The sequence below is a fragment of the Pteropus medius genome, unplaced genomic scaffold, assembly GCF_902729225.1.
Source record: "Pteropus medius unplaced genomic scaffold, Ma_sr-lr_union100, whole genome shotgun sequence".
In the NCBI taxonomy this organism is placed as follows: Eukaryota; Metazoa; Chordata; class Mammalia; order Chiroptera; family Pteropodidae; genus Pteropus; species Pteropus medius.
Window position 1 is genome coordinate 14,719,932 of NW_024349797.1, and position 25,806 is coordinate 14,745,737.

At 36.8% G+C, this 25,806-nt stretch overlaps 1 protein-coding gene across 1 annotated transcript in view; it reads right to left on the reverse strand.

The window, feature by feature from the left end:
* The window catches only part of RPS6KA5 (ribosomal protein S6 kinase A5), a 143,864-nt gene that overhangs the window by 91,340 nt on the left and 26,718 nt on the right, over positions 1–25,806 (reverse strand). Inside the window, exon 2 of the mRNA XM_039884352.1 lies at positions 8,634–8,705. Coding sequence (XP_039740286.1) covers positions 8,634–8,705 — 72 coding nt within the window. The remainder of the gene's footprint in view (positions 1–8,633; positions 8,706–25,806) is intronic.

Genomic DNA, 25,806 nt, shown 5'->3' on the forward strand with positions numbered 1-25,806 from the left:
ATTGTGGGCTTGCACTGAAGCATAGAGTAGAGTGGGTATATACAGATGCAAAATTATAAACTTTTTTGAATGACAATTTTGACATTTTAATGAATGTATTCCTTTAAAAGTCTTATTTTAATAGGGATACTTTCCAAACACCTAAGAGAATAAAATGACAAATGATGACTAAGTCATCACACCTTTTTTTCATGACTCAACCAAAGATCTCACCCCGCTATCATATCACCATAAAGTAGCTGTGTCTTTGTTGCCTAGTGCAATGTCTAGCACCCTCTAGTGGCAAATTACCCCAGAGAACTAAAATTACATCTTATTTAATAAATAAAATGTGTTCCTGAAAAGTCCACAATAAAGAAAAAATTTTTAAAAATCTGTCCTGTCAGGGACAATTTCGATAGAGTCTGAGACTAATCAGTAAAGAACTACCAGCGTCAACATTTAGCGGACAGCACTTACGGCTGGAGTGAGCAACCCAAAGACAGTCTCTCTACTAGATGAGTATTTCCACAGAACAACTTGCAAGGTCTGCTGTTGATTAGATGACACCCCTCCCCCCCAAAAAAAAGCACATAAGGAAAAGTAACCTTATGAGGGCACCAGGGACTCAGGTAGGCACAAATGGTTGCTGCTCATTAGACATTACTGGAGGCAAGGCATTCTGAGTATCTATGTTCTGCCAGCACTCATTCCAAGGTCTCATAAACCCAGAAATAATTCTTCATTAAATGAATAACGGATCCATATTATTCAATTTGCAAGTCTGTATGTAATGTTATCTCTTTTTTTAATGCTCACTACGCTATCCCTAGCACCCAAAACAGTACTTTCCTCTTAGTAAATAAATACATGTGAATAAATGAATTCCAAGAGCAATGGGAATGGACTAAAGGGTTTTGAGAAGCGACATGATCAAACGTGCACCTAAGATCGCTCTAGTTGTCGTGTGGAGACGGGTTAGGAGAGATCAGCATGAAACTTGGAAGACGTTTGGTGGGTGTATTTCCCCACTGCTGGGCATATTTTAGGCTTTACGATAAAATGTTTGTTAAGAGATGACATTCATTAGCTCTTCTAGAAGTTGGGCTTCTTTCCCTTACATCAATATAAATAGCTAAAATTTATATAGCGTTTACTATGAGTCAGGCAATCTGAATGTTTTATTACTCATTTTATGTACATTTTAGCATAAGATTGTTGAACTAAAATACAAAGAGGTTATTAATCTAAAATGTTTGAATAGTTAAGAGACAACAAAGAAATACATTTTCATTTGACGTGTTATTTTTAAGGTAATACACAAATCAACTTCCTGGAAATGTTAATAAAATTTCAACATCTCATTTATGAAATATTTTTGTTACATTTTTATTAGGACTATAACTTCAGTTGAAATTACTCCCAGATATGCTAACAGAGTGAGTGACTATATGAAATAACTAATAATCTATCCTTATGAGTAAGTCCTAAATAATTTTGTTTTTCTAATTTAGGGTACAACTTTACAGTGGAGTTCCCTGTTCAATAAATAACCTCAACTGATCATTATCTGGCAATTAACAATTCATATCCATATCTCGATCTTATAACAACACTGTGATATAGGTATTATTAATGTATGCCAATAGGGACTTGGGCTCACAGAGTCTGACATCTACCCAAAGAATGCAAGAGGGCGGTGATAACGTCAAGGTTCAAACCTGAGACTTCGAAGTCATCCTCCGTATCCACGTATTTCACAACTACGAATGCACCAGAATTGGAAGAGAAAATCAACTCAACTGTACCCTTTACAGTTACATGGCAAATTTTATCTTTTTTGTCATAATGTCAAAAGGTCTCTGAAGTATAGAGCATGTATAATGAATAAAGAAAACTCAAAGAGAATACTAAAGTCTTTTAGACGACACCTTCATGCTCCATTTCAGTAAGCTTCAGAATTACTAATAATGCACACAACGGGTACGTTCAAAGACTTCCTTCTACACTTGGACAGATGTCTCAAAGAAAGCAAAATGCTCCAAAGGAAGGCAGCAGAAAAGGTAAGGAGAGAAATAAAAACAGGACCATTATTCCCACGAAGAATCTAAAATTTCATCATGAAACAAAATAATTCTAAAAGATGAACTAAAGATATTTCCTGGACCTGGGAGTATCAATCTCAAGAATACTGCAAGAGACAAGAGCATGAATTATATACTTGTCAGACTATTATTATACTTCATATTGTTATGGATGCGGGGAGGGAACAGGCAACGGGGTTGGAGAAACATACAGAGATGATGTGAAGAGCTTACAGCCTAGAAGAAAAAGCAGATACGAGGAAAATTCAGAGAACCACTCTGTGCTGTGTTCTCTACAAAAGAGCTTCAGTGCCTCCATCAGAGAATGAAGCAATTTCGGCAGGATATGGACGGCCAGAAAAGAGGAGGAACACCAGGATGGGAGAACAAGACAAGGCAGGGCCTCAGAGGGTGGGAAAGTGCAACGAATCGTAGGGGTGTCAGAGAAAATTAACTAGACTAGAAAGTAGGTGGACTCTCAGGGTAACTGGAGAAAATCAAGAGAGAAAACAGAGCTCTGAGCCTGAAAGCAAAAAAAGAATTTGAACTTGAGTAATTAACTGAGAAAAAAAGGCACTCTTAAGTTCTGAAACAGAATAGAGCAATCATGTTTTCATGAGGCTGCATATTACTTACAACGTAATATGCATAAAATGCATATTATGGAAACGAGAGTTTGCACAAAGGCAGACCAGTTAAGAAAACCCTAACGACATGCACGTATAAGGTACTATGAGTGATGGCACTAGGAAGAGAAAAAGTAAACCCAAGGGTCATTTTGAAGGAAAAATTATAGTATTTTATAAGAAACTAGAAATAAAAAGGTCAAAATAGGAAGAATCGAAACTTATTTCCAAGTCTCTAGCTTAGAAAACGGATCAACAAATTAGTGATTAACCAAAAGAAACAAGAGAGCTGAAAAGAGAAATTAAGCAATACTCTGAATAAGAGAACTTTTTTTCATGAATATTACATGCACTTAAGCATCACATCAAAAAGTAAACCTTTCATGTTCCAAAATTCCACAGTCTTCAGATACTGGATGAATACCATTTCTTCTAGTTTAAAATATATAGAAATTAATTTAACAGAAGAGTTTCCAGTTTCAACAAGCAAAAAAACCTGACATGACACAGAGACATCTGATAAGACTTTTCTATTATTCTAATAGTGCTGAAAAAAATTACCTTAAAAAGGTAATGAACCGAAAGATCAGTGGTAAAATTTTTGAATAAAAATTGAGATTTTAATATATTCATAATAAAAGTTTCCACCTACTCCGTTTAGTCATCAAAACTGTGATTTTAAATACAGAAATACCTACAGTGACGTTTCTTAGTTATTCCATCTTCTTATAAGCAAGTGTACTGTCAGGTGACAAAAAGGAAAAGCAGTGTCCATGGCTAACAATAGACCAATTACAGAACAGCAAAGCAGCCTGAAATGGAAATACAGAAGTAAAACACTGCTGGTGAACTCTTTCCTCGCCTTGGCATAATTATCATAAAGACCTGTGATCGAACCATTCAAAAAGCTGAGGTAAATAATAAGACAAAGTATTAAACATGTTGAAAGAAAATACACATGAGGTTTGGTTTTATAAATTTGATATTAAAATTTTACATGTGTAAAACTGGCCTATAAATTTCCTTCCTCATACTCTTTTTGTGTGTTTTTGGAATTAAGGCTACAGTACTAGCCTCATACAATGAATTGGAGGAAACAATCCCACCTTTTCTATTCTCTGCAAGAGCCTGTGAAAGATTAAAATTACCTGTGCCATTCACGTTTGGCAGCACAATTCCTAAAACTGCATCAAGTATTTTCCTACTAGGAAGATTTTTACTTAATGCCTGATTTCTTTAACAGTTATAGGACTATTCAGGTTTTCTATTCGTTTTTCAGAGTGGTAATTTACACATTCAAGACTCGTGTGTATGTTAAAGTTGGAAAAACACCACCTCAGAACACTCCCTCTTATGACCTCCCACATGATAAGCTTTTTCTGTCCAATATTTCAGTTTTCTTCTAACCTCACAATTTCAATGTTAAAATCATTTCAACGACAATGATTTTATACAGACAATATTGTTTAGATTTTCTCTGCTTATCAATCCTTTCTGCATCTCAGAAACTTTCCTGAGATCGTTTTTCTTTTCCCTATATCTTTTAGAAATTCTTTTAGAGAAAACCTAGTGGTGGAAAACACACTCAGTTTTTGTATGTGTGAAAACATCTATTTTGCTCTCATTCCTGGAATAGAGTTTTGCTGAGTATACAATTCCAAATTACAGTTATTTTCTCTGGGCATTTTGCAGACACTTAGTCTTCCACTCTCCTACGGCTTTTATGGTCACAGTGAAAAGTTTTTTCAAATCCGTCTGGTCGCCTTGTAGCATGCCTTATCCTTAATATTACTATAAAATCTCTCTTTAATTTTAAAACCATATGAACATGTATATCATATTTCATATCTAATAATTCCAAGTCTCTGTGGGTCTAATTCTGCTATTTATTCTTTCTACTTCTTTCACTCATGGTGCCTTGCTTCTCGATAGTAAGACTATGTCTGTAAAACTTCCTCTGATACTTCTTGAAGGTCTGGATAAACGTTTATTTTGCCAAAGAGGATATACATTTGCTTTTGCAGGACACCTGAGAACTACCAAGTCAGTACAGTACTACTGTAAACTAAATTCTTACGTGATTTTTGTTCTTTGGGATCACACAAGTGTGTACGAATTCAAGCTGTAAATCTGCATGATGCCTGGCTTATGTTGTGGATGCTCAGGGAAGGCTCTTATTTAATTTTTTATTCCCTTTACCCAGAGCCAGTGTAGAGGCAGAAAAGTTTCCTCTCCATTTCCCTTTACAGGCTGGATTTTTTTCGCATTCAGTCTTTTACTGAGAAGTAGCCTTCTCTACCTCTCGAGAGCCTTAGATGTTGCCTCTCATACCAAGCATGAAAATGATAAACCCAAAGAAGAGTTCACTGTTAGGTTTCCCCAGCATAACCTTGGCCTTCAGGCAGCTTATTTACTTCTCTAGAGTCCTGCTTTTTTCTTTTTTGAATCTAAGGATTCTCCTTATTCTTGACAGCTGATCTATATAATTAAGTAGACTTTTTATTTACGTGTTTTATCCAGCACTTTAGGAGTTTAAATGAGGGGGACTGCCAAGATATGTAATCTGTCATCTTATCAGAAAGAGAAAATAAACTGCCTCTTTATTTCTACTTATGTATTTGAATACACTACCAAATATAAAACTGACAGATCAAGGAACAGAATTAGTTTCATGGCTTTTTTTTTTTCGTACTACAAAATACAGTGATGAAAATTAATTAATACTACATTTAAATAGTGTGCTTGAGAAGATCTGTAGATTCTATGTCTATTTTGCTACAAAGAAGTTACCTATTAATACTGAATAAAAGTTATGGGGCTTTTATCACGTCTGAAATAAAACATGACCCTAGTTTGAATTTTTATAACTTATTTTCTAAAAGAATAGTTACAAATCTTTTTTTAAAATAAAATCAGTAATAATTGGGTTAATCAAAGCAGAGATACAATATGTAACTAGTTTCATTTAATCAATTGTGCTAATGTTTTTACTCAGTTTTTGCTTTTGGTAAAAAAGCATAAAAGCTGACATTTCTAAAACTTTAGTATGAAAAAGAATGTAGATTCTAATCTTTAGAATATAATCCAAGACACTACAAAACATCTCAGGGAATACAGATTATAACTTAAATTTAAGCATGTAACATTCTTCTGTCACAGATTTCTTACTGTCTCACCAATTGCTATACCTCACCTATAGCAAGAAGGAAGATAAGAAAATCATTCTTATACCAAGGATCACTTAAAACTGGAATAAACTGAAGAGGAAAGTTATATAACCTTGCACTCAAAGTATTTAAGTGTGCATAACTTCATGTAAAACACCAGAAAATGTAAATGAGCGAACCTGAATGATTTAATCATTCAATGAGGACTTGAAGCATTAATGAATTTCATTCTTAAAAACTAACCTTGGCTATTTCACATCTAGTAGGACGATTATAACAAAAAGTAAAAAAGTAGTTAATAATAAGTGTTGGCAAAGAATGGAGTTATCAGAATCCTCATACGATGCTGGTGGGAATGTATGCTGTCATATATAAAATGATGCCATCACTTTGGAAAATAGTCTGGTAGTTCCTCAAGAAATTAAATATAGAATTATCATTTGAAACAGCAATTCACCGCTAAGTATATGCCAAAGAGAAATTAAAACATATGTTCGCACAAAAACTTGCATACAAGTGTTCATAGCAGCATTATTCATAACTGCCAAAAGATGAAAACAACCCAAATGTCCATCAACTGATTAATGGATAAACAAAATGTGTTGTATCCATACAATGAAATATTATTCGGCCAGAAAAAGCAAAGTAGTACTGATTCATGCTACAACACGCTTAAACCTAAAAAACGTTGTACTAAGTGAAAGAAACCATACACAAAAGACCACGGATTATGTGATTCAACTTATATGAAATGTCCAGAAAGGACATTTAAATACAGAAAGTAGGTCAGTGGTTCTTTAGGGCTTGGAGGTTGATGAGCTTGGGAAGTAATAAATAAAAGGTTCATAGTTTCTTTCTGAGGTAAGAAAAATGTTCTAAAATTGGTTGTGGTGATGGTTCCATAACTCTGTGAATACACTAGAATCACTGATTTGTACACTTCAAACGGGTGAACTGTATAGTGTGTGAATTATATTGCAATAGAGCTATTAAAATATAAAACATGCAGATAAAAAAGATTCTGTGGCTATCCTATAAACTGCCTTGAAAAGGCTTCTGACAAGGTGGCAGAGACACTATTTCTAAGGGAACCGAGTCATCACAGGACTGTGACCCTCTTTCCCTGTGACTCTCTTTCCCAAAGATAGTAGATACTATCTTTGAAGTAAGAAACAAAAGTAGGGATAAAAGGATTATTTTGATATTTTAAAACCATGATTTCTTAGTGTCCAAGTTGACAATCACATTATACTCTTCCTGACAATAAAATGTTTAGTTGATGAGAATAAACCAAAGGGCTTAACACTGGCAGCTGTAAACTCTGGCTCTACCCGATATGCTAAATTACTCAGGGAAATTATGAAGACTTTGTATGGCAAGGCTCTAGGCATAAAGGCTCACTATCAAATGACCTGAAGACAAATTACATTTGTGAACTTGAACATATGCCTGTGCACGAGCAGCGAGGGCAGTGCTGGGATTGACTGTGGAAGCGAAAAATAAAAAGGATTTTTCTCCAGCTAGAAAGAAGGCTTGACACTCGGCGGGGGGTATGAGAGATACTCGCATAGGGAGGGACGGCAGCGGTCCATCCTGGCAGGGCTGCGAGTCTCGGAAGGTATATGGGCCCCTGAGAGTGTGAGCTAAATCTGAGTGGGGAAGAAAACTGGTCTGTCCTCTGAGGTTCTCTCTCCCCTTCCAGGGCAAGAAACAACAGGCCTGCTGAGGATGGAAAAAGAGTTAAAGTCCTGCTTTTCAATGCTACCTGAAGGAAGGAAAAAGAAGACATTCCAGAAACAGAGCTGAAGAGACAAGGTCACTCCCGACAAGATCAGCTATGCGACTGGCGGGCCCAGTGCAAAATCAAAGTGTGGGGGGCCTTGTTCATGAACTACTTAGCATTCCAGAACAGTGAAGGCAGAGCATTAAACCAAACATGGGGCTCTTCTAAGTGGGGGGATCTTGGACACCTGTGAGGCCTGACCCTTGAGTAGTAAGAACAGAAGGCACAGAAAAATATAAAACTGGAAAATCAAGATCATCTAATCCCCCACCATCGAGGGACAGCCACGGTTATCATTTTGGTGTCTATCCCAGAGACTTTTCTATATACATATACACTTGCAGATGTTGACTCATACTGTTTTTTATATTATGGAAATAATATATTGCACATTCTCTTCTGTGGCCTTTTTAAAATTGAATACATTAAGGAGTGCTTTCAAAACTGTTAGTAAATACAGATCATCTCAATCCTATTGTACAGATCAGTCCTATTGTACAGATTACAGAACATATAGATCCATGTTCCATTTAACCAAATTCGTATTGTTAGCCTTCTGAAGGGTCTTGAGTTAATCATTATTAAAAATGATGATCACTGAAAATCAATAAAATTGAGGACTGAATGAGTCAATCAGTATAACGCACTTGGCAATTAAGTTTTCTATAAATGTTAGTGATTTTTTTAATATTGCCTCCTATATAAACACTGTACTAATTTACATTTCCAACAGCAGAATAAAAGAGGTTGACTCTTCTAAATCCTTGCTAATCCTTTCAAATTTTGCCTTTTGCATTTCTTCTATGAATTATTTATTCATATTCTTTGTCAATTTGCTTATTGGATTCCTTATGCTTTTAAAATTTTAGCTGATTTCTAAATTTGGGGATACCAATCCTCTGTCATATAAATAACAAGTACTTTCTTTTCAAAAAAAAAAAAAAAAAAAAAAAAAAAGAAAGAAAAGAAAAAGAATAATTAATTTAAGACTTACCTCCAGTTCCTAGGACTTTGAGGAGCTCAAAATTTTCAATCCCCACCTTCTCTGCATGTCCTGTTAAATTTGCTAAAAAAACAAAACAAAAAAAAAACAAAGAGGAAAAAGAAATAAATAAGGGGATCAGCAATAGGAGGGGACCTCATGGGGGCTTTCGAGATACCAGCAATGTTTTATTTCCTGACTTGGATGGTTGAGCCAGTGTTCACTTTATAAGTACTTGTTAAACTGTACAGTTATGTTCTGTATAATTTTCTGTATGCTGTACATTACAACAAAACTGTTTCAGAATTCTGTAAGTATGTATTATTTGTACCAAGGTTGACATAAAAATAAAGTATTAATAGACTCTCTTAGCCAATGCAATCTGAAAATATACACAAATTCTAATATGTAGATAGATATGCACTGGAAAGAAAACTGGACAGATTTAGAAGATTTATTCACGTATTCAACAAATATACATTAAGTGTCTACTAAATGCCAACACCAGGTCCTAGACTGAGTTCTATTCCCATTTCTGTCACTAAGCACCTGAACATGATTTAGCCAGCATTAGTCAATTGGCAACCTTGTGTCTCAGTTCTTTGATCTCTCAAATGAACGAGTTGGTCTCAATGAACTCTAAGATCTTGGCCAGCTCTAAAATTCTAGAATTATGTTTAAAAATATAAATTCTTCAAAAACATGTTCTTTCCTAAATAAACAAAATAAAAATATCTTCTAAATGAGTATTTGCCAAAGTATATTCCATTGAATTAAGTACGGTCCTATCGTATGAGATGTTAGCGGGTGTTAGGTTTAGGGAAAAGGTGCTTTCAAGTTAAATAAGCTGGAAAATTGTTGGCTTAAACAAAGTTAAACAGATTTCTATATTGCTGAACTTCAGAGATCCCATACCACGAAAATACGCATGTGACTCTTTAAGACTGAGATACTTATTAATACTATGTGAACCAGCATTCCACCGGTGTGGTTAAGGCAGGCTTGGTCCAAATCCTAGGTCTACCACTTTAAAGCTGTGTGACCTTGAACAAATTACTTTTCTGTGTCTCAGGTCTCTCTAGTATAAAATGGGGAAGATAAAAATACCTACCCTCAAAGCGTATCGATATCTGCATTTTACTTTAAAATTCATTAAAAAAAATAAGTTGGGTAATGGATTAATATAAGTACGAATATATATGCGACGAAGCATTACAACAAAATGTTAATTACAGAATCTATATTGTGAGTACAAGTGTGTTCGACATACACTTCTTTAAAATTCTCTGTATATTTGAGAATGTCCATAATGGCAGAAAATAATACCTACCTAATAGAGTTGTGATGAAGATTAAATAAGTTAAATTTACACAGTACTTGCTGTGCCAGTAAGTGTTATTATAAAGGTTTATAAATAAATTAATGTTTTGAGACCATAACTTCAAGAAAATTAGACCCAACTAAGAACTTCTAGAATTAAAAATTTCAGGGGATAAATAGATCATCTTTCCAAAGTTTAACTAAATGAATTAAGAAAATTTTTTAATTGTGGTCAAAAACACATAACATAAAATTTACCATCTTAACCATTTTTAAGTGTACATTATGGTGGTGTTAACCTTATAACACTGTCTGAAATAGATCTCTACAACTTTTTCATTTTGTAAAACAAACTCTATGTCCATTGAACAACAACTCTTTTCCTTCCCCCCGCAAGCCCCTGAGAAATAGCATCTTCTTTTTATTTCTAAGAATTTGACTGTTAATGCTTAATTTTATAGTGGAAACAAATCAGTGTACAAGGCCCATGCCTCCAGTTCACAGTGACATCAATACAGACCTAAAATGAATAACAAAAACACAGGTAGTATCTTAGTAAACACACAATAGCATAACCTCCTGTAGTACGTCAAGCACATTGTTAGAAGCCCAGCTCAACAGAAACCACCACTTTTGAAATACTGATTTGGCTCTATTCTAATTGAATGTTAAATTCTGTTGTTTTATTACGCAAAAATTTTTTAAAGTATAAGATGTTACTAAAGAGTCGTATGTTGAAAATGTTAAACATTATTACTCCTGCTTCTATTAAGAGTCATCTTTTACTTACCGTTGATATGTAAAGGCCCAGCTTTCCGAAAGCACAGCCCATACACTATATTGCTCCCATAACTATATTTGTAGCTAGACTAGGAAGATAAAGAACTATCTTTTGATACACAGTCACTTCAGCCTTTCTTTACTAACCATTGAATTGCTTTCATAGGAAATTAAAAGAGATCACAGATTAACTCCACTCTGTTCTGCGAAGCATAGCATCTAGGAAAGCCTGGTCATTCACGGAGGTCTTTCAGATGACCTGTGAAGGCCCGTTTCTATTCATCACCTACCACCTCTACTATGTGGTTTCTGACACAAATTAACACTTTACGTGCAAGGGAAAAATTCTTTTTTCCAATCCACTGGGAAAAAGAACTGACAGGGCTCAAGATGAAGGGAACCCATGCCTCCGAGGGGCAGTGGTGAAGGTGTCTACCTAAATGAGGGGTTTTAGCTCTGGTTTCTTCGAGGCATATTCTCTTTGGCATCTCCTCTCTTTGGCTTGCCTGCTGAGAGCTTATTTAGACTATTGCTTTACTATCAAGATCGTTCCTAGGTGGCTGGTGAGGTAAGGCAGAACTTGGGAAAGATTTTTCCCTTCCTCAAACCTCAAACCCCTATCCTGGGAAACCCCAATAGCACTGGGCTTGGAAAGAGCTTACCCCTGGGCTTATAAAAACATGCTCTTTTTCACCTCGAGTTCCTCCTAGAGTTTACTGTTCCTGGCCTTTTCTTAACAATGATGAGAGGCCAGTGAACAAGCTTAGTATCTGCTTAGGGCAAAGGGGCCAATAAATCTTAGGCAGATCCATGTGGTTCAGCTCAACTTATCAAACGCAAGGTTTCAGTTTGGGTGCTTTAAAGATCGAGCTTGTCATAATGTACTCCTTTACTTCTCTTCGTCTTCTGTCTTAATCTCACTTGGGCACCAAGCAGTTGTAATGACAACAGGGTTGAATACGAAGATCTTAATCTTGGTAAGAGTGCTCAAAGCTATTATCTGGGACTGTTAGACAACATTTCTCTGCTTCATGTCTTTCTACTCCGAAGATATGAAAAACAATAACCTTTTTATTTAAAAAAATAATTATAATTTCACTAGTGTTGAAACAGAAATAATTATAATTCACCATTTAACCTTTTTTTTTATTATTTTGCTTTTGAAGAACTGAGAAAGAGAAGCAAACAGTTCATGAGTCATTTTTTGCTCAAAGAGAAAATTAACTGAAGATATTTGAGCACCAACAATCTATAACATTTTTAAGTTTTATTGAGGTATCATTTACATACAATAAAATTCACATATTTAAATGAACAGTTGGATGAATTTGGGTACTTATATATAGTCATGATATCTCCACTGCAATGAGATATAAAACAGTGTCATCATCCTGAAAAATTTCAGGAAGTCCTTTTGAAGCTAATCAATCCCAAGACCACTGGCTCAGGCAACCAATGATCTAATTCCAGTCATTACAGTTTTAATTTTTCTAGAATTTCACGTAGATGAAATCACACAGTACATAGTTTTTTTTACATTCAATTTCATTCACTTAACCTAATGCTTCTGAGTTTCATCCAGGTTTGTGTGTGTTTCTACTCTATTCCTTTTTATTACAGAGTTGTATCCCATAGCACTGATACACCACGACTGGCTTTTCCACTCACTAGCTGAGGGACCATGTTAGTCAGATTTATATTGTGTGCAGTTTGGGGCTATGATGAAGTATTTTTGTGGACATGTTTTTATTTCTCTTGAGTAAACACCTAGGAATGAGATGGTTGCATATATGGTATGTCCATTTCTACCTTGATGCTATTTTATTAAAGTGGCTCTACTATCTCGCATTCCCACCAATAATGCCTGAGAGGTCCATTTGCTCCGCATCTTCTTCAAGACATGGTAATACCAGACTTTTTCATTTTAACCATTCTAGTGGCTGTGAAGTGGTATCTAATTGTTTGCAGACTTTTTTAGAGCAGTTTTAGGTTCATGACAAAATTGAGCAAAAGATCCACATATTTCCCTTAAAGCCTCTGTCTCCACTCATTAACAGCCTCCATCACTACCAACATCCCCCACCGTGGTGGTACATTTGTGACAATTGATGAACCTACACTGACATATCATCATTACCCAAAGTTCATAGTTTACATTAGCGTTCACTCTTGGTGTTGTTCATTCTGTGGGTTTGGAGAAATGTATCTAACATTGCAGTACTTAGTATTATACACAGTAGTTTCACTGTCCTAAAAATCCTTTACACTCTACCTATTCGTCCTGCCTCCCCCCGCACCCTTGGCAACCACTAATCTTTTTACTGTCTCCATAGTTTTGCCTCTTCTAGAATGTCTTAAAGTTGGAATCATGCAGTACTGTAGCTTTTTCAGACTGGCTTCTTTCACTTAGTAATATGCACTTAAGCTTCCCTCATGTCTTTTCATGACTTGATTTTTCTTTTTTTAGTGCTGGATAATATTCTGTTCTCTGGATGTTATAGGGCTTATTAATCCATTCACCTATGAAGGACATCTTGGTTGCTTCCAGGTTTGGGTAGTTATGAAGAAAGATGCTATTAAATATCTTTGTGCAGGTTTCTGTGTCAACATAAGTCTTCGACTCCTATGAGTAAATACCAAGGACTACAAATGGGTCATGTTGTAAGAGTATGTCTAGTGTTATAAGAAACTGCCAAAGTGACTCTGCATTCCCAAGAACAACGAATGGGAGCTCCTATTGCTTCAAATTTTCACCAGCATTTGGTGATGTCAGTATTCTGGATTTCACTGATGACTTATAATGTGGAGCATTTTTTCATACACTCACTTGCCACCTGTATATCTTTTTTGGAGAAGTGTCAATTCTTGGCCCATTTTTTAAAAAATTAAGTTGTTTATTTTCTTATTGTTGGGTTTTAAAAATTCTTTGTATATTTTGGATAACAGCCATTATCTGTTGTCTTTTGAAAATATTTTCTTTTAGTATGTGACTTGTCTTCTCATTCTCTTGACACTGTCTTTTGTAGAGCAGAAGTTTTTAGTTTTAATGAAGTCCAGCTTATCGATCCTTTCGTTCATGGATTGGATCTTCGGTGTTCTACCTAAAAAGTCATCACCATATCCAAGGTCACCTAGGTTTTCTCCCATGTTATCTTCTAAGAGTTTTATAGTTTTATATTTTACATTTAGGTCTGTGATCATTTTGGGTTAATTTTGAGGAAGGATATAAAATCTGTGCCTAGATTCACTTTTTTGCATGTGAATGTCCAGTTTTTCTAGCATCATTTTTTTGAAAAGACTTTCTCTGCTCCACTGTATTGTCTTAGCTCCTTTGTTAAAGATTCTTCGACTATATTTATGAAGGTCTATTTCTAGATTATGTTCCACTAATCTGTCTATTCTTTCCCAATACCACACTGTCTTGATTACCATTAACTTTACAGTAAGTCTTAAAGTTGAGCAGTGTAAGTCTCTGACTTCGTTTTTCTCCTTTATTATGTTGGCTATTCTGGGTCTTTGACCTCTCCATGTTAACTTTAGAATCAGTAAATTGATATACACAAAATAACTTGCTTGGATTTTGATTGGTATTGTATTAAATCTATAGAATAAGTTGGGAAAAACTGACATCTTGACAATATTGACTCTTCTTATCCATGAACATGGACTATCTCACCATTTATTTTGTTCTTTAATATCTTTCATCAGTTTTATAGTTTTTCTCATCCAGACCTTGTACATATTTTGTTATATTTATACCTAAGTATTTCTTTTTGAGCATTGCTAATGTAAATGGCATTGTGTTTTTGATTTCAAATTCCACTTGTTTATTGCTGGAATATAGGAAAATGACTTACTTTTGTATATTAATCTTGTATCCTACAACTTTGCTATAATCAATTAGTTCCAGGAAGTTATTTTTGTCAATTCCTTGAAATTTTCTACATTCTCAGCATGGTTTTAATTTGCATTTTTTTTTATGACAAGTGATGCTGAGCATCCTCTTTCACGAGTCTACTGGCCATCTGTTTATCTTTTGAGGGGAATTATCTGTTCAAATCTTTTGAACATTTTTTATAGAGTTGTTTGTGTCTTAACTCTTGAGTTATAAGATTTCTTTATATAATTTGAATAAAAGTACTAGGTCAAATGTATGTTTTGTAAACGTATTTTCCAATTCTGTAGCTTGCCTTTTTATTTTCTTATCTTTTTAAAAGCAAATTTAAAAATTTTCATGAAGTCGATCTTATATTTTCTTTCATAGTCTATGCTTTTTGGATCCCGAAGCTAAATCAGTAAAAAGGCAAAGTTACTTCCTACAGCCCCCTTTCTCCAACTGTATACTCCCCATTAGTCTATCTGCTTTTGTTTACTCTCAAGTGCCTCATATTGTTGGGTTTTGTATTAAATCCAGTTTTTATAGCTGTTTTTCATACAGGAATTCTCTAGGGGACGGTCTTATTCTGACATCGTAAGAAGCAAAAGTCTTCCTACAATAGTAATAGTAGTTTCTACTTTAACTTCAACTACTGCCCTTGCAAGTTAACTTCAAAGAGTAAAATAAAATTAAAAAGGTGAAATAACATAAGCCCATTACAGTGATCTGGAATTTAATATCCATATGATTCTTTCTTTCACATTAAACCTGTTAAGCAAAGTAAGTGCTCACACATATGGCAGCAAATCAATAGGTAGCTCTATTAAATCTTGGCATGATGGGATATTTGTTCATTATAAAGACTGTATCAACAAAACACATAAATAAAATGATTAATATACTATATAGAATCCTAAGCAATGACAAACACATATTCAAGCTCATGAGTCTAGATGTCTAAATGATTCTCGCTTCTATGTTATTATTTGTCATTGTAATTAGAAGCCTTTAAGCATGAAGGACTGAAAATAAACTACATTTCTGTTCATTAAACTGTTAACCTAAGATCCGGAGCTCAAAACTTCCCAGCAATAACACCAATTTATTAGAACAAGACTTATAATATTTACATATTTCATTTCACACTAGTGGTGAAATAAACATCAGCCAATCACAGAATCTTCTGCATTTCTGAGTCATTATATGCTTTAATAAAGTCCAAAATGATATGCTGACCATATGGCGTGGAGCTACCTCCATGCCTGAGACCAGACTGTCCCAGACAGAGATCTGTACTATTGAAAGACAGAACTGTCCACTGCCTTTTGTTGTACATGGAAGTATTTTATTGTGGTTGTAAGAGTTCCTTTTCCTGTGCCAGGCACACCTCTGCCCAACTCCCTGACTAGTTCTCCCTAAAGGTAAGAGAGCTTATTCATCTAATTATTCAAGAGCCCAAAATTCTGACCAGGCACGGCTAGTAGTAGGTGGAGCCAATGTTAAAAGAAGAGTCTCCGCACAAGATCTGGGGTTTTTTGGCCTCAAACTTCTGGTCTGACCTCACCCCCTGGGCCAAATGACCATTCTCTTACACTTCTCTGCTATATATAGTAAGCAGATTGAGGTTCTTTGGCGACCTGGTGTTGGCTCACTCGTTTGTTCTCCCCTCTAACCTTCTAATGCACACACCTCAACACGCCAATCCCAAGATTATGATTACATGGGGTTGAGAGGAAAGCCGTTGTCCTCACACCTAGCGCTTAAGCCTAAAGTGCAAGCACTGAGGGTGCTTTTAAGAGGAGTTCTACACTGGTGTGCTGGAAGTTGGCACAGCCTTCATTAATGTGGTACTCTGAGTCCCGCTGGCTACTGTTCCCTCACGACTCCTGAGGGATAAAAGGAGATTGGCTGGGTAGAGTCTGCGCATTTCTGGATTCCTTACTATAATAGCAAAATGGCACCAAAGCCTCATCCTTAGCCCTTAAATCCTAACTGAAAGGATTAACTCCCTCCCACAGAAACAATGCCTTATGAAAACTCTTCAGAAATACATAAAACAACAAAGAATATTAACCACCTTTAAAAACTTAAACTAGACCTATTTAGTTGGTACATAACAGTATGCATATCAATTGTTTATATCTGACATTTATTTTGATGCCCACATCATATGAATTGTTAAATATTAGTAAATCCTGACTAAAACAAATATATTTAAACTTTGCAAGGTCTACCTTAGGCCTATCTCTATTGTTAATCAGCTTAGATAGTCTACTCTCATCAAAGCATTTATTTTTTTCATGTTAACACATTACTAAGTTTATTCATTTAGAAAAGATAGGCGTGAACAACCTTCACAAAGGAATTTAACCAAGTTTTTTCTTATTAAAATATTAAGAACTATCCCACTGAAAATCCTTCACTTCTCGATTAGTGTTATTATTCTATAATGCATATTTCCTGGTGAGAAAATCAGTTTTAAGACTGAATTTAAGCCCTTTACAAGAAGTCAATGGACTTTTAAGAAAATGTTTTCCAAAACTCCAATTTCAATATTTGACTCCCTTTTGAAAAGTCTGTATTACAGTAAAGAAAAAATCTTGTATTACACAATGAATATAAAATACTTTGTTCCTTACACTATAACTAGATTCCTTCAGCTCCCTGTATAATATTAATGTGGTTATCTGCACTGTGGGGAAATGACTGATATAATTTTTAAAATAATAAATTCGGACTAACAGCATAATTGTCTTTTCTCCCAAATTTAAACAGCTTTGTTGTTTGTATAAAACAATCTGAATTCACAGTTTTTTGAAAAATAGACAACATAAAGAGGCCTGAAGCAGACTTTGAAAATATCTTATATTCCCACACTCAAAGATAGTTATTGTTAATCCCTGACATATTCTTCCAGGATTTTAGGCATAAACTTATGATTGATAAATGGCTTCTAACCAAACTTTCTAGGCAATTCTACTACCAAATGTAATTTGTAATGCATATTATCTATGAACATTTTTTTAAAGTTGTGAGCTATTTAACTTGGAACGTCCTACTCTTAGGAAGAAAAACAATCAGTTAAAACACATTTTTCATTCTGTTGCCATAGTTTCTGCTAAGCTGCACAAATGTAACTGCACAGAGCATGTACCGAAATCATTTGATTAGATCCAATGATTCACTTGGGTTAAAGCTAAGAAAAGGCTTAATTTAAAAGCATTTTTACAATTAAAGTAGAAATAAAGAGAATAATGCTCTTAAAGCCATTTCAAGTAAGTTTTTCAGTATATGACTGAGGCACTCGTATACCACATTTTATCCAAAGAATTAATCACTTATTAAACTTGCAATAAGCTATGGGGAATGTAATTTAATAGGACGTATTACGGAGTTTGTGGAATTAAGGGGAATATCATTATCATGAGAGGTTAGTTAGAAACGCCCACTGAGAATATAGGCCTTCACTGTCTCATTTAACAGCTTCGCGAGTGCCTACTAACACCTGAACTAGGTGTGAGATCGTTAGCTAAGAAGCACAGGATTTGAACTGGCAAAGATGAGACGATAACTGGGGAATTCTGGGCTAGAAGAATAGCTAGAGCAAAAGCATAAGTAGGAATAAGTATTTTCCTAGTAGAGAACAGTAAGAGGACTGTTCTAATAAGCTGTAATTGGCTTATGTGGAGAAAACGGTAAAAATATAATATCAACTAAGTACACAAAACTGACTCAAAACCTGAAATGCTAGACTAATTAGTTTTAATTGAATCCATAAGCAATCATGGCTTGGCAAGACGGAAATAAGGTTTTAGGAAAATGACTCTGGCAGTACTGTGTCGTGTGGACAGCAGCAAGGAGACTAATGCTGAAAGATGAAGCTATCGCCATAGCTAGATGTGTGCCAAGGGGGTCTGGTCTGAGCAGAAACTGCAATGAGGAGGAACAAATGAACCTAAGAATCACTGTAATACTCAGTTCAAGAAACATTCATGTAGCACCCAACCTGGGTGCTGAGACACAGAAGCAAATAGGACAGGGTCCTTACTTTTGAAGATAAATTAATTGAACTTCTGTTCCCTTTTTTCCCCGTTGACCCCACAACTAAAGCACAAGAGAGAAAAGTGGTGAATGGTAGTGTTACAGACAGATTCTGTTGAAAAGGGAAGTTGAAAGGGAAAGTTGAAAGGGGAAGTTGTGGGGTTTCAACACTGATTTTGAAGTAATGGCAGGACATTCTAAAAGGGCTGCCATGTAGTCAGTTATAGACAAGGAACTAAAGTTCTGCAGAGACAGCATGCTGGTGGGGTTCGGGACATGACGCCCCCAAATATAGCACCTTTTTACACTGAGAAACAGCATGTGCAAGTCAGACAGCCTTCCTGTGAGAGGCTGAAGCAGGTAGACAGCCTTCCTGTGAGGGGCGCCCTCCCCTACACCCTGAGGCAAAGAGCAACCTTACCTCTGAAGACAAGGGATACTGAGAGAGGTCTGAACAAACAGGCTTTGCTAAGTGTCCCCCAGTTTACTACACCTACCTCATGCCCTTTGTCCTATCATTCCCGTTGTTCCACAACCTTTCACTCTTTATCAAACCTAACATGAAAATACTCAGGTTTAAAGCTTTCTTCGGGTCTTCATTTCCTTATGAAGGTTCCCATATCACGTAAAACTTATACCAAATTTGCAGACTCTTTTGCTAATGTCTTTTGTTACAGGAATCCCAATTGAGGACTTAGAAAGGTAGAGGGAAGAGATATTTGTCCTCCCCTACAATACATAAGATTATTAGAAGAGCGATGGCTAAAGCTTTAAGAAGAAAGCCCTTCAGGAGACTACCCAAAAAGAAGGGCGAGTGTCTTGCTAATGACCAGGAGGAGCTGGGATGCAAGAAGAAAAAGAGCCAGAGAAATGGTTAGAAAATGAACAGCACATAGAATCCAAGGAAAGACATAATGTCAATAAAAAACTGATTACCAATGACGTCAATCTGGGATATCACAGGACATGTACATTTGGTCCTTGTCCCAGGTTCTTGGCACACAGCTCCTAAAAGTTTAGGAATCTCCAGAGTGGTAAGAGTACCTTTTGTATGCTAATGAGATGACTGGTGTCTGGGAGCCCCTAGATAGCTTCAGGATGGGGGGCTCGTTGCTAGAAAAACCTAGGACTGTTGGCCCCACCCACTCCCCTTCTCACATCAGGGAGGGAAGAGGGATTAGAGATTAAGTTAAGGAATAGTGGCCAATGACTTACTCAATCCTGCCTCCATAATGAGCCCTCCATAAACCCCTAAAAAGTAGTACAGAGAACTTCGGGTTGCTGCACACACAGAGGTGCTAGGGTGGTGGTGCTCCCTGAGAGGGCACGGAAGCCCCACAGCCTCCAGCCCACCCCCCGCACCGCGACCGACACCTCCATTAGGCCGTTCCTGATCTGCAGCTGTATCCTCACATCTAGGCAGAGAGATGAGGATGGAAGAATCGGGATGGAAAAACAAAACAACATCCTTAAAAGCAACAGATATAGATAATTCTGTTCGAGGAATGGAGATGTAACAGGAAGAAAGAGAGAGAGAATCGTATGAAACTTTTTTCCAACTTAGAAGGCAGACAGATGAGAGAGGAGGACACTGGAAAGGGGGGCTATAGGACAGGCTGGAGAAAGTGAGGATGGGAGGGGGCCGGCCCTTCACGAAGTGTTAAATAGTGGACAGAAAGGCGTACAGAGGAGGATGAAAGGACTGAGAGAAGGATAAAGACATGTTAAGGTGTAACGGGTGGGGGAAAAGATTACAGCCTTTCTAATGGACACAGATGGTCTCTGAAGGGAGGACCAGAGATGCTCTGCCTTGAAACAACAGTAAAATACCCTGGAAATCAGCATGGCTAAAATAGACGGCTGAGTGTGAAATGAGATCTACGAAAGTCTCCTTGCAAGACAAAAATCACTGTAAGCAGCAAAGAAAGATTTAAACTAGCTTATTCGGAAGAACTAAAATATTTGAAGAATGGACAACAAAAGACGGACTGGACAAAATAGAAACTAAAAATTAAATGAAAATTGGGTAAGGTGTTTCTAACACTTTCTGGGGGACAACCTAATCAGTAACTTCAGAAACCTCTGTCTTTGGCTGTGAGAATGCACGAGCTTTTTTGATTCCATGCTCACCGAGCACCCCGATTTTAACTTGACACACTTACTCAAAAGGAAAAGTACACTAATCAAACACACGCACAGATGTTTCCTGTACTTGTTTATCCTCATTCCCACCGTAAGTTGGTAAAGCGTCATTTGGGTTTATACATCAGTCTTTTGTGATTATAACTATAGCTCCATGCATGAAATCGGAGCATGAAAACACAAACAGCATATGATCCAGTACTCAATCCTATATGCCACTATCAAAGAACACGTAATTAATAGCAGTAGATACAAGACACTGCGGCAGCATACTGTTACCTTGTCAAAAGCGTTGACTTTTTTTCATGTCACAAGAAAAGGAGAACAATTATAAAAAGCAACACTGTGAGATATAGTTGTGAATGCAATAGGAAGTAGGGCAAGAGCTGTTGCAGCTGAAACAAATAAGCTATAATTCAGTATAAATGTGTGCTCTACAGAACGCCAGCAACTTCTAAAACTGACACACTGTCTACAGAAAACCTTGTCCAATTTCAGGCACTTGACAGATTTTTTTCTCTTTGAGACATTAGTTCATCAAGTCAAAACAAACATAAAAAAAAGACAATGAAAAAAAGAGGGAAACAAAGCCTAACGAGTTAATTGAAAAGTTCCTGTTTTGGATAAAGAAAGGAGTTTCGGTCTTGACCCAAATTCCCTATTCCTCAATAATTAGTTTCACCGTCCCTTTTACATTAACCTCTAATTTTCAAGTACTGGTGTGAAAAAATCAGAGCACGATATTGTAGACAATTTTCTTCTTTCGAAACTTTTCTTTTATTATGACCTATAACAGAGAAAGTCTCCAGGGTGGAGTCAACTGTAACCCCATCATCCTAATACTAGCTACCCTCATTTTGTGCATTCATTTCCTGTCTTTTCTTGTGCATGTTCCCTAGTTATTAGCTGGGGTTGCCAGCTCCTCACAACTTAAACGAACTCAAAGCCCACAGAGCCTGCGCGAGTCCAAAGCCGCCTCTGTCTCCATGGTTTCGATCAAGTCCTCGGAGAAGGGTACTGGAACTAGGGTCATTCTTAATCTCTCCACCTGCCATCCTGGGGGGAGGGATGTCACCTATCCCCTGGCCTCGCATGATTTTTCTGACTTTTCTCCTATTCTCTCTCTCCTTCCCTATTACGAACAAAAACAACAAAACCATCCCCTGTCAAGCAGCTTCGCAGCCTTCTGCCCTCTCGGCCCAGCTGCTACACGCACATCCCTAAGTGAGCTTGACTTCAGGGCGATGTCCCTCCGGCAGTTCCCTCCACACCAGGAATTCTGGTGCCTACTGCTCTGATAATACATTTTTCTTCTCCATACCTATTTCGTAGGTTTTATGTAATCATCATACTCCACGTGTAATGACACAGTCTACTTACTGCACAGGCATTCTGAATGCTGATTTGCATCTGGTATTGTGCAAAGCAGTGGCGAGAATGGAGTGGACACGCTCTGAGATGCCACGCGGGGTCCAGAGGAGGCACTCAGGCAGGTGAAGAAGCCAGTGTGAGGGACAGAGACCAGGAGAGCGCGAGAGAGCATCTCATCATAACTGAAGGTTTGGGGAAGTTAGGCGCTGATGGGCGGCAGGGCAGGAAAAAAGGCTGCACATCGGAAGAAAACGCACAGAGAAGCACCAAGAAGACAGAGAACGTGGCACATCTGGGAATCTGCAATTAGTGTAGGCAGGCAATGCAGGCGAAGGAAAGGGAGAGGGGGCATGGCGAGACCCCAGGCAGGAACCGATTTATCAGAGCCTGTGTTTGATTTGAAAAGCATCTATTTTGTTACAAAGGCAAAGGGGAGCCAAAGAAAGATTTTAGGCAGAGGATTAAGATAATTAGTTCTGTACCTTAAAGGACCACCAGCAGCAGTGTGAAAGGTGAACTAGAAAAGAATTCAAGTGGAAGAGAGCAAAGCCAAGGCACAGGTCGATATGACAACTGAGGCCAGAAACAATCAAGGTTACACTGAGGTGCTGAAGTCGGGGAAAGAGAGGAAAAAGTAAATTCCTTAATGTTATTCACTAATACTACTAAGCACAAAGTGAAGACATTAGAAATTGCTAAAATTATTAAATTCTGAATAGCTATCATGCAATCTTTAAAGTTCAAAATGCTAATCCTTAAGTGACCATGAGATCATAAAGTACTCAGAGAAAAAGACAAGATCAATTTTCAAAATGTTTCACATGAACTGCATTCATTTGTCAAAACTCAGAACTGTATGCCGAGAAGAGTGTTTTCCTGTATGTAAATTATACCTCAACTGAACAAAATTAGGGCTATAAAGTGAGAATCAAACTAATATTTTTAAACATGAATATTATGAGAAATTTTTGGATTCCATAAAGATTTTTTTATTAAATTTATGGGGGTGACACTGGTTAATAAAGTTATATAGGTTTCAAGTGTGCATCTCTACAGTACATCGGTATATTGCACTGTGTGTTCACGGCCCAAAGTCAAACTTCCTCCCATCACCATATATTTGACCTCTTTTACCTGTTTCTACCTCATCCCCACCCCGCTTCCCCTCTGGTCATCACCATACTACAGTCTGTATCTATGAGTTTTTTGGTTTGTTAGTACCAAGGATTTTCTTAATGTTTATTTGGTTATGCATACAAATCTATTTAGTTATCAAAGTTAATGCTTACTTTTTAGAAAAGTCACATATTTCTAAATGCCAATATAAAGCTTCTAAGACTTATTTTTTAAATGTACACATTTTTGATACATCTTACACTATATCATCTAAGCAAATTATTCCTGAATTTTATAATAGATTATTTATTAATGCATTATTCTGAAATGTTACAAGTTCTTCTGTGTTTGCTGCAATAATGATTTAATAGTATATCACTATTTAATATGCTGTGTGTATAGATTTGGTGAAAAACTTTATGAATTAAAAAAATAACTATGAAACGTCTGTGGAATTTCCAAATGCAGATGGTCAAAGGACAGTAAAGAATTTCACTGTAGTCAGATTCTTTGAAAATTCACAATTATTGTAAAACATAGCTTTGAGGAACAGTCACCTAGAATACTTCAATGTCCACGCCATGTCCAGGCCATATGACTAAAGTTAATAGACACAAAAATGTATAGAAAAAGATAATTTAGGGAACAACACTGCACACTAAAAGGACTGCACAGAAGTTTTTACAAGACTTATTTTCAAAAGCGAGTTCCCTTACTGTTAAGTTTATAAATCATTAACTATCTGCCAGTTTAAGGACAACTGTGCTTAGAACCTAAATCTAGATAAAGAACAGAACTGCAACATTTACACTCAACACAGCTTTCCTTATTCTTCAGGTATATCTTCACTTGCAACAGAAGTCATGCTTCAGTATTCTGGCAAGCAAAATATTAGCTAACTCTTAAATGATAAACTGAAACCATGACAGCAAGGCAAACATTCCAGCTTCCAAAATTATTCTGACACTTGTTGATATATTTTAAATTATACCTTCCATGCAAAACATAAAAGTTTTTAACAGTCTAAAGTAACATTCCCAAGGATCAGATTTCAATTTGAAAATACAGCAGCGTTTTGTTCCTAAGTCACAACCTCACTGTCCCACTGCGATTCTATTGTCACCTCTACACTTAACTCTATCGTGTGATGGTACCTCATCGACGCCCTGTCTCCTTTCCGGACTACATGCTGCCAGTAGTGCCAGTTTGGGTTCCATTAGCACTTGAATGTAGTAGCTGCCTTGAATCAAATACCAGTTTGCAATCATCTCTGCTCACATGGCTACTGCCAACCCGTTTTTCAACAGTAACCCTACCTTATAAAAACGTTTCTTTTAGCTCACAGTGAACTATCTAATTGAGTGCTATGAACACTGGGAACCGAAGAAACTAAATTCATCCCGTCTTGTATCACCCTTCCTCTATTTCATTCTTAACTGTGTTTTCTCCACCACAACCAGGCTCTGATACCAAGTCTATGGTTTAGAAGAGAAAGGTCAAGGTGTGCTCCAGAGCTCTGCGACAGAGTGCTGCTCCCCTGCAGTCCCCTCTTTTCTTATTTCAAACATGAAGTAACTCATTTCCCTGAAACCAAGCAATTAACGCTTTCGATCCACCAAGTGGATCAGCACAATGGTAACCATACAAAAAGTCACAGACCTCTTGTGCCTCTAAACACGATTACAGTGCTCCCTGGTCATGTAAATTTCTTTACCTTAAAATGCTTTCAAAATCCAAAATTGCAAAAATAACGAACTCTCATTATTTATAACCACCAATTTTAACATTCTGCCACATTTGTTTTCTTTCTTACACTCATACACACACACACACACACACACATACACATATTGCTTATTTTTCTGATCTACTTCAGAGTAGTCTATTTCAGAGTAGTCTGCATCTTTACCCCTTAATATTTCAGTGTGTAATTCCTAAAAATTATCTTAAGTAACCTCAGTATAGTTACCAAATTCAACAAATTTAACATTGATAAAACACTTTAATCAATGGTCCCAATTCTGATTTGTCAACTGTTTGATGTTCTTTGTGATGGTTAACTTTATGGGTGAACTCAGTGAGATCACAGGGTGTCTAGATATTTGGCTAATATTATTCTGGGTGTTTCTATGAGAGTGTTTTTGGATAAGATTAATATTTAAACCAGTAGACTTTGAGTAAAACAGATGCTCTCCATTGAGTTAGGTGTTCACAGCAACACTCCATCATCAAATACATGTGGCATGTACGAGACCAGGGCCAAGCAGGCCCTGAAGGCACAAGTCAGTTGCACGAAGAAGTGACTCAAATGCCTACGGTCCCCACTCCAGCCAGACTGCCTTCACATTCCCAGCCTGTGCTACCGCCCCGGGGGGCGCTCCCCGAGATCAAGACAGAAAAGACAAGCTTCGGGCCTGGTTTACAGAAGGCTCTGCACAACGGGAAGGTGGCGCCCAAAAGCAGTCAGTTACAATACTACAGCATCTCGGGACAGCCCTGAAAGGCAGTGGTGAAGGAATCACGTGAGGGTGACCATTT